The 10,872-nt window shown below is 33.2% G+C and overlaps 1 protein-coding gene across 1 annotated transcript; it reads right to left on the bottom strand.

The window, feature by feature from the left end:
• LOC18588987 (TATA-binding protein-associated factor 2N) lies at positions 258-1,950 on the bottom strand. Its single transcript, XM_007013771.2, has 4 exons — positions 1,809-1,950; positions 1,076-1,453; positions 637-745; positions 258-539 (listed from the first exon to the last, which is right to left on the bottom strand). The coding sequence occupies exons 2-3, from the start codon at positions 1,441-1,443 to the stop codon at positions 655-657; spliced, it is 459 nt and encodes a 152-aa protein (XP_007013833.1). The 5' UTR covers positions 1,444-1,453; positions 1,809-1,950; the 3' UTR covers positions 258-539; positions 637-654.

Genomic DNA, 10,872 nt, shown 5'->3' with positions numbered 1-10,872 from the left:
ATGATCTCTTGCTAATTAAAAGGTTAAATATTCAAAAGGCCTAATTATTTGAATCAGATATGCTACTAGTACTGCATTACTTCTCCTGCATTGGTTTAAACAAAAGATCTTATTGTGGTCCAAGAATATAACCCTTTTACTTTGCTTTGCAGAAATGAGAAATTGCTGATTTTAAGTTACAACTCAAACATTCCTTGGACCATTTTCAAACAGAAAAAGCAGTCTTCAACAATAGATATAACAGAGAGAAAGAGAGAGGGGCACAAAGACACTGATATAAGATTGATACCATACAAGTACATGCCTATACTTTGATATAAGAAAGCTGACAAATTGCTAGATAATTTAGCTCAACTTCAACCGAAGTCTTCAAACATGATTCATCTAAAGATCCTGGCAGAGGAAAAGAGATAAGTAATATCTAAAAGAAGAAGAAAAAAACAAACAAAAGAAAAAGAGAGAGAGAGAGAGAGATAGATAGGAGCAAAAAGAGTGAACAACTGAGATTGTCTTGTCTCACTCTCCTGAAACTGCAGTCCCTGAAATGAGAGTCATGGAAAAGTAGTTAATATTGAGAAGATAAAGTTGTGAATTGTGAGGAGAGACCAAGTTGTCAAAAAAGATTAAGTCCCATACCCAAAAATGAAAAATCTATTAGTATGAAGATTTGTTGCCGGAGTCCCTTGGTGCATTGCATCTGAAACATTCCATCCTGCTGGCAAAGTTGTGCTCATTGCATCCCGACCTGTCCAATTCCACCCAAAATGAATGAGAAATTAGTCAACTGACATATTTTGGCATATCAGGAACTGTTCATCAGTTTCCACGTCCAAGTTTTGTTATGGTTAAGCATGCAGGGTAAAAACGAATATAATCTTTTTCTTTTTTAAAAAAAATAGTTCACGACTTTGAAACCTCTCCTTTTTAATGAAAAAATTAATAAATTTGCCTATCAACAGGTCATGTCTATCAATAGGTCACCATATAATTAAGTATTTTATAATATTATGAACATATTTTAAGTGTTCCTCTAAGGAGGCAAAGATAAAAATTGTGTTCACCCAATGAAATCAACCTGGTGCAAATCCAGTCCCCAGATTTCCAGCTGGAGCGACTAGAGCTGCCGCTGCCAAAGCCATAACCCCTCATTCTTGGCATGTCACCTTCAAATCCTCCCGACGATTCATCTTTGGCTGCACCACACTTGAAGCAGCTTGATCGGCTAGCAAAGTTGTGAGCTCCGCAGTTCCCCACAGTGCAGTACCAGTCACCAGGCCTAACATCAGGGCCAGTGAACCCGAATGACGAGCCACCCCTGCTACCGAAGCTTCCATAGTCACCTCTCTCACCGGGTCTTGGTTCTCCACAGCGCTGGCATGAGTCCCTTCTTTGGAAGTTCAGGTATTGGCATGACCTGCAATTCCAGTCTCCTGGCCTGCTCATTTTCTCTCCTCTAGAGTTACACAAAAAAGAGGCAGATGTACAATCACTCCATCTTATAGTAACAAAGAAGAAGCTACATCATAATAGTAACAAAGACTGAGCTGGGAAGGAGAATATTTTTGTCTGGTTTTCAAGTACGTTAACTAAACAAGGGAAGCACACAGATAAGTAAGTATGAAATTATCTTCCTTAAAAAAATGGAAGGCACTAAATTATAAAACACTAATTTGAGATGCGTCAGTTTCATAATGAAGCCTGGAATATATGGTAGTAACATCAAAACCAAAAAGTGCTGAGAGTGGCAGGTCTAGAAAGTAAAAATGAGGCCAGGGAATGGAGTTGAACATCCGTAGCGTCTAGCTCACCTTGAGAAAGCAGCTATACAGATTGGAAGGTAGAAGAGTCAGTTGCACGGAAGATACAAAGAGATCCTGTAAGGAACTTGTGGTTTTTCAGTATGGGGTTTGGCTATTTATATAACCTGACTAGACCTTGAGAATCGGGCTGATTGAAGTAGTAGCTAGCCAGTGGAGGGCTTAGGTTTTCTTTTTCATATTCCTCACTTTAACTCCTTGAACAATGGAATCACAAGAAACTAAAATTGGAAAAAGAGATAAAGGATATTTGAAATTTGATTTTAAAGGGGAAAAAAAGATTTAAAAAGCTCCAACTACAGCCCCTTTTTTGGGCTTCTGGTTGCATGTAGAGGTGGCAACTGCATGAGCACATGCAGACAATTTCGTATTAGTAACTTCCACATATGCCCTTCTTTGTGCTTGTTTTTCCTTTATACTCCCAACCTGTAAATCTTTCCTTTATGAAATATATGAAGGCTCATTGAATTGCAAGTTATTTATAAAAACTCCTTCTATCTTATATCTTGTTACTCCTTTCTTTTTCGTTTTTCTAATTTAAGTTTGAATCTAAAATTTTACTAAAGTTAAATGAATTTCAAATTCTAATTGTTTCCAATAGGGATTCTAAGCATTATAAAACTTTGTTTGACAATTGTATCCTAATTTTTCTATTTGCTTCAACTTTATAAGTAACTTGATTGAATTGAAATTGTCTTCTAGGAGAGGAAAAAAACCCCAGCTCATTTGCTAATGAGGATCCAGTTTATCGGTGTTTATTAATTGTTTATCTACAAGAAAAACATATCGAATGCATATATATAATTCATTCAGCCTTAAGCATATCAAAATTTTGTTCTGTGAACTTAAGTTGTTTCCCTGAAAGGCGGAGGAGGAAGGGTGTACCCTCTACGTAGACCTCTCTCTCTGTGGATGTAGCTTGCATTTCAGCCCTGTTTGTATCTTGCTGTTCCCGTCTAGCTTATATCCAGAGATGGTCAAAACGTGTGAGCTTGCACTGGAGTCTGGCTAGTATCTCTTGTATGCCAATTTGGCCTCGTGCCTTTGTTCCATTCCACCATCACAAGCCATTCAGATTGGACACTTTTGGGTTAATATTGTTATATGTAAATCATTTACAAGTTTTATAAGCGTCTAGAGAGACGCAACAAGTCTATATTATACACTAATTTGCCAGCAAAGCATCAATTTTATAAGCAATCTGGAGCTCTAAACTTGAATTTGAGCTGATACAGAGTACTTTATAGGCAGAGTCAAACCCCCACCCGGCAATGTCCCTACATAAAGCAAATTTTGCATGCATTGTAACCTCCAAGCACAGCAAGCACATTCAATCTTTTTAATCTTGCGCTTGATGAACCAAAGAGAACTTTTTGACTGTGGCACGAGGGCCCTTATTTGCTGTGTTAGCTAACAGAATTAAGGTCTATTCAGGCAGGGAGATGAGGCCTAAGTGTTTTCTCCCTGTTGAGTCAGGATTGGATAAGGAGGAACAAAACTCACTATTTCTCACCAGACAAGATGAATATTCCGCAAATCTCTAAAAAACCTTAAGAGGAAAAGGACCCCACGCCGGCTTATTCTTATCTTAGAATGAACGAAGGAGTGGTCGTGTCTCCTTTCAATAATATACTTTGAAGCACCCATCCCTAACGGTCACTGTGTAGGAAAAATTGGGGTTGCTTTTCAATTTTTGAATATTCCATTGTTTTGTACTTGGAACTTCGTATTTTTTTCAGCTAAGTCAAAAGGGTTTTGAGAATAGCCTATAATTTTATAAAGATGGAAATTGTTATATATATATATATATATGTATATAAAGCATTAAGCTGTCATTTCTGGACATAAACCACCGTAGCTTTCCTGCAACTTGTGGTTATTCCGAAGTGCCTAGCTATTAACATCATGCCTTTCTTTCTTTTTGAGAGGAATATCTTCCCCCATCTTTGAGCAGCTGTTGCAGTCCTGAGTGTTTGAATCCATTCTTATTCTTGTTACCTTATATCAACTTCAAGATCTTTAAGCAAATCTTGCTCCATGTGAAAAGTTCAAAAACGAGAACTCTCATTCATCATTGCAATCTATATGTATTGTGCACATATTGCTTTAAGATATATAAGAATCACTTAAATTTATTCGTTTGAACGTATAAGGGAATTGCATTCAATTATACATCTATTTATATCCTGACTCGTCAAGTCAATATTTTTTTTCTTAGGTATTGGCTTTAATAAACTTACATCTATTTATATCAGAGTACTTGGGCCAGCATTTCTAGGCATCAAACCTCGATTTGGCCATAAATCCAAAAGAAAGAAATCTATACATATATACTAACGCCATCTTCCTAAAAATTGAAGAAGTTAACTAGAATTAAGAAGCACACAGAGATTTATGTATAACATATTCATGTCACTCGTGCATGTCAGGTTTTGGTCATTTCCATGGAGATCATAGCCTAAGACGTAGCCGAGGTTAAAGCTAAAGTTGCATGGCTATAATTTCAAGGAACGTTAAAAGCTAATTTTCCATATTATTTTATCACACCTTTGGTTGAATCTATTGAAAGATGAAGGGAGAAGTTTTCCCTTTGATGAGTATAGCTTAATATGTTGATGGGGGAGGAAAAGATGATTAAGGAGAATAGGTTCAAAATTAAAGAAAGGGAAATGGTAGAGTTTCGATAAAGATAGTCGAAGCTGATGATGGAAGAGAAGTCTTCGAGGTTCAAATTTTGACCATCTTTTCTTTTTCTTTTTCTCTTCACTGCATTGGCTTTTTCACTGTCATTTTCTTTTCCCCCTTCTCATCCTATCATACTTATTTTGTTATTATTTTTATTTTTCTCTCTTTCTTCCGGGAGACAAGTGTGAAGGAAAAAGAAAAGAAAAATGTCATGTAAAAAACCGTAGGGAGAGAGAGACCACCCACCATTTTCTTGGGGAATGGTAAAGAAGGCTGTAGCAAACTGTGAAAAAGCAAAAAGAAAGGGGACTGATTCGATTCTCTTTGGGAAATGCTTCCATGCATGACCAATGACCCAAGCCCATACACCTAATAACCTAATCCTATTCTTTCACTTTTTAATTACAGACACATTTTTCCACCTACACTGCACAATTCCATTCTATACTCCCCTATTATATCTTTATATTGAACAACATGACTACGTCCTTTTTGTTCTATATATACACTACATAAAGCCTACCCATGCATAATATATGTAGTATATTTAAATGTTTCATTTTAAATTTTAGAAAGGGTTCTTTTTGAAATTATATTCGAAATAAAATAATGTATATTCGATTAATATAATTTAGGTATGTAAATTTAAATATATAAAAAGATAGAGAGTTTAATAAATAATGCTTCCAATTTTTTTCATCATTAGAAAGACAAAGGAGAGTTTACCATAAGCAGTGTGCATACTTAACTTATTTAATAAGTATATATTATTATAATTATTATTATTATTGAACCAAGTTATATGACAATGGAAAAGAGAAAGAAAGTAGTACTAGTGTGAAATTGGACATGATTTAGGAATTAGGATTGTGGAAATATGGGTTGCATGCACGTGAGGTGTTAGAGGGATATGATGTCAGATGATAATAATGATAAAAGTTGGTTCCTTTTTTTTTTTTTTTACTTTTCAGTCCTTCAACATATGCTATAGCATTTTTTTCACATAGTGGTTATTTTTTTTCATATAAAATTTTATATTTTACTTCTTTTCCAAAAAAAAATATAATGGTATAAAATTTTCAATTAGTTTATTGTAGAACTTTTTTTTATAATTCTTTTATTTTTTGTTTAATTAAAAAAAAGATTTGGATATTTTTTATTTTTTTATTTTTCTCTCCCTTTTTCTCTTCACTTTCCCACTCTTGTCTACCAAATGAAGCAAGTATTTTATACAACAAGAAAATATAGTTAGATTCGAAGTTCTCTTTCTTGAGCCTCCTAAAACTGTAAATGGAACAATTATCTTTAAAAAAAAAAAAAACTTTGTAGTGGATTCATTTTTGGTGAAAGATTTATAAAAAGCCATCCAATCATATTAGTATAGCAGAACAAAATCAGCAGGGTGACTTGTTCCAGGTATAAACAAGAGATGCACCAGACTTGGCTGCCATTTGGATTGCCCACAAAACCCATCAATCAATATTAATTACACCACTATACTTCAATCTCACTACACCGTCCCAATCCTGTCAAATTATTGTCCTATTATAAACACATGTCAAAAAATCTTTCAATTACTTATTTTTTTTTAATGAAGAGAGAAGAAAAGTCATAAAAAAAATTTCAAAAAAAGTTCAAATTGTTGTAGAATATGGACATATCACAACTACATTAGATCAATTCAAAATTAAAGTAAATTTGATAAATTATAAATGTATATATTATCCACACTCTACATATTTCAAGATTCATCTAAACGTGGATATGATCTAGATGATAATGTGGGATTTATGAAGACGATAATATAATTTAGAGATATATCTTAGTAGAAGATTGTAATAGTCATTCATCTATAAGAGGCTTCAACTATAAAGAGCATTCTCTCAAGCTTTTCTTATTGTTTCTATTATTTCTTTTACAACACAAATGTTTTTTTAATTAAAGAAACAAAATAATTATCAAAAAAAGTTTTTATTATCTTTTTATAAAAAATTAATTGAAAATACAAAAAGCAAAAGAGTTATAAAAAAAGTTTTTATTGTCTTTTTATACAAAAAATTAACTGAAAATTTAACATCATTATCTTTTAAAAATAGAAGTAAAACATAAGTTTTATGTAAGAAAAAAATAACCTCATGGTGCTATATAAGAAAATGATATACCATAAGGGGCCTATGTGGAATTATTCCTTTTTATTATAATGCTTCAACTTCATTCCTCATCTTCTCGAACCAAAGAGGAACACTTCTATTTTCTTAGCAAATAAATAAATTATTGATATGTATAATTTACATATATTCAATTACTTCAATAAATATAGGATCGAGCGAGCTCAAGTCTTTTTAGTAAACTAATAATTTTATGAATCATAATTTAGTTATAAATTGGAGATAAAGAAATGAAAAATACTTGTAGAACCCACAAAAGACCCTAAAGAGCTCCTTAATTAGCTAATAAAATCTCCTAAAAGAGTATCCAAATTATTCAAAGAAAGTAAATTTTTTCCCTTAAAGCATTTCATCTGCCAATTGAGAATACCCTGTCAAGCATCAACAACGTAGCTTTGATACTCATAACTTCTTTTAGCCCATTGCATAGAGCCCAATGGCCTTTTAGGGCCTTTCAAGAGCTTGGGTAGTTCAATTCGTTACTACCCGAGATTTGGATCACAAATACCAAAATTATTTGGCTCACCAATCAAGCATGTATCTCTGAAATTGTTAAATCATTTCTAGAAAAATGTCTTGTCCTGCTGGAGATGATTCAGTAGCAATAGAAATAAACTGACTTGAGAAGGCGGGCTGCTTTGGGTGAGGAAGAGGCACTGTTTCCATGCTAAGCATGGACAGCGCTGCTATGGTTGGCTGATCTTTAACTCTTTCTTGCTTACATAAGAGCCCTAGCTGAACAATATGAAGACCTTGGCTTGCGGACCAAGAATCGCGCAACGTTGAATCTAATCAAGTCCATGCATCTGTCTTGCTTGCACAAATCCCAAGCCTGATACGTACCCAGTTTCAATAGGTAAGCAAAGAACATGGGAAAGTATGAGGCAAAGCACTTCAGATTTAATGGTGCAATGCCTCAGATTGAAGACTTTATAGTACTATATACTGGTTGCTTACCCTGCCTAGCAAGTTTAGGGAGTGATCAGTTTCGAAAAAGGCAATGTTCTCCTTGGCACTTACAATCTCCAATATAATGATTTGGAAACTAAAAACGTCTAATTTTTTTAAGAAGAGGTCATCCATTGCATACTCAGAAGACATATAACCACTTATCATTTAACAAAAACTTATTAGATACTTAATAGATGGAAAGGACTATGAATTATGCTTTATATTTAGTTAACTTACTTTGTCCCAACAATTCTATTTGTTCTCATCCATGTCTCCTTTTCTTCAAAAATTTTTGCCATACCAAAATAGATATTTTTGGGTTCATGTCACTGTCCAATGAGATGTTGCTGGTCTTTAAATCGCGATGAATAATTCTTAATCTTGAGAACCTGTGAAGATATAAGAGCCCATGTGCAATCCCTTGGATAATGTTGACACATTTTCTCCAATCCAAGAGTGCTCCTTTAGTCGAATCTGTCAAATGTTAAATTTCAACTCCATCAATGTGGATGAAAGGGAAGTACAATGGACATTTTGAGTAATTAAATATAATTATTGACGCACCAAAAATGAAGGAATCCAAGCTATTGTTGGGCATATATTCGTAAACCAGTAGACCTTCTTCTGCTCCAATGCAAGATCCCAAAAGCCTAGCCAGATTCCTGCGTTGGAGCTTACATTTTAGTGTGATTTCATTTTTAAACTCCATGATTCCCCGCCTTGAAATCTTGGAAAGTCTTTTGACAGCAATTTCTTGTCCTTGTTGCCAATTTACCCTGGAATACTTTATCCCAAATACAAAGTTCTATTATATATTGTCGTAAAATGCGTATGGTATAATATTAACAAAGAATCACCAACAGACTGTCTTATATACAGGCCCGAATCCACCCTCACCAAGCTTGTTTGCAGCCGAAGTAATTTGTTGCAGTTTCTATGCTAGCAAAGCTGAACAAAGGCACTTCTTGTTCATTTTCTCTGTGCAATTTAATAAAGTAAGCCATGTTCGTCCTTGTCTGAGATAACCCAACGGGTGTGTTTCCAGACATGTCTTCTCTGGTTACACCTTGATTTTCTGATCAAAAGCAATAAGTTGTCACTTATACATTGCAAGCATACACAAAAATTTACTAAGCTCGACAATCAACTGTATATGAGTAGGGGAGAGAGAGAGAGAGAGAGAACTAGCCTCTAGAATGGTGTTGACAATCAACTGTATATGAGTTGGGGAGAGAGAGAGAGAACTAGCCTCTAGAATGATGCTTTCTCTTTCTGAAATAATACGAGGAGACTAGCACCAGAACCAATAGCGAAGCAAGAGAATAGAAGATAATCAACACCAGCCTTCTCTTTCTCTCATCATCTAACAACCAACAAAAGCCATTAACTAAGCAGTTTTTGGAAGGACTTTTCGAACTGAATGAAAATTAAGTTAGTCTTTATCACAATAAACTCACTAAACCATGTCAAATAAGAGGTAGCCTCTAAGTACTATCTCATAGATTCATCTTGCTGATCCCAAAATTCAAAATCCAAGACCTTCAAGATGAAGTTTCGAATTCTAATAGTTGAGATGTCTCCTTGGAGACTGAATCATTTTACAGAAAGCACTCTAGGTTAAGGCAGATGCGAAAGCAGTAGTGTACATGAACAGACGTTAGCACTTATCACATAAATAACGTTTCCAACAAGTCATCACTAGTTGAAATTATAAAATGCTTTTCTAAACGCACGTATGAAGCCTGAAGGCATTCTTGTGAAACATGTTAAAATGTGCGTTCTATCTTTGCATGTAGATGTTTTTTTGTTGTTGTTCATACCAGTTGGTCTCGGGGTGGACTTGAGAATATTTTTGAGTAGTGTTAATAAGATGATGCTCAGCAATTTTATTTTTTCGTTGTTATGAGAGTATTTAAATTAAATTTAATATGATTTTATTTAGAAGAATATTGTTGAGTACCATCATCAGTAGAATTTTGTTATTATTGCTCGAAATTTAAGTCTTGTAAGATAATTTCTTTTCTTTTAAAATATCTTCTCATGTTTTATTTATCTAAAATTATAAAACTTGTTAAAGATTACTATTCATTAAAATTAAATAAAAATATAATCTTACATAGCAAATTATCAAGTTCAGTAACTAACAATATAACAATTTTCTATTTATTGACCAAAACTAAATATAAGCATCCATAAACTACATAAAATTAAATACAAAAATCAAATAATCAAATAGTATATCAACAAAATAAATAAAAAAAAGAAAAACTCATAATTTCAAGATATTATTTGACATGTAGTATTATTTTCTATTAACTAGATTATAATTAGGAACCCAATTATCAAACTAATCAAAAAAATATTTAGACATGAAGTATTTAAAAACTTAATTTGAGTTAAAAATTACTTACAATTGAAGTTTACATGAGTTATTTTGAGAGTGAAAAACAAAAGGACTGAGAAGGGAAAGGACTTGAATTTTTAGATAAAGAGAGTAGTTTAAGTTTTGACTTTTTTAATAAAATATTAAATTATTGAAAATTTTTTTTTTGTCTTTCCTTATGGTATTTAAATATTAATACATAAATTACTTTTTGATAAATTATTTTGGAGTCTTTGACCCCACTTCCTATAAAATTACAAAAAAAATAATGGGTTCATTAATGTATTAACTACCTTACATGTCACGACCCGGAACCTCCCTCAGGCCCATGACAATCGCCGCGACGTCCCGATTGACACTCATTATCCGGAATGCCAAACGGAACCCCGCAAGGCTTACATATCAGTTTCTTTCCTTTCCTATGAGCAATAATTGTTCAATATCGAGTTTTTAGAGAATATATACTATTTTAGATAAAAAACAATCAAAATAAAATTTTCGCCGCACAGGGGTATTTTGATCATTTTTTTCTCAAAAATTTCGAAACTGGCTAAAACGTAATATACAAGTACAAAACACATAATTCATATTCAAAATGAGTTTAAAAGTCTAAAATCTTCATTTAAAACGAAATTACAGTTATTTGAATATAATAAGAAAATAAAAGAAATATTAAGGAAAATATTCTATTTTCTTATAAAACAATATTTATAGAGTTATACGTGAATAATTTTTATAGCGTAAAAGCTAAATAAATTTATACATATTGAAATACAGTAAGCCAAAATATTTAATTTAATTTAAAATAACAAGAGGGCCCCCGAATAAACAAAAGTAAAGAGGACTGTGAACCTACGGTTTGGAAAAT

Source organism: Theobroma cacao, chromosome 9 (genome assembly GCF_000208745.1).
Source record: "Theobroma cacao cultivar B97-61/B2 chromosome 9, Criollo_cocoa_genome_V2, whole genome shotgun sequence".
Lineage (NCBI taxonomy): Eukaryota > Viridiplantae > Streptophyta > Magnoliopsida > Malvales > Malvaceae > Theobroma > Theobroma cacao.
This window is presented reverse-complemented; position numbering and strand designations above follow the sequence as displayed.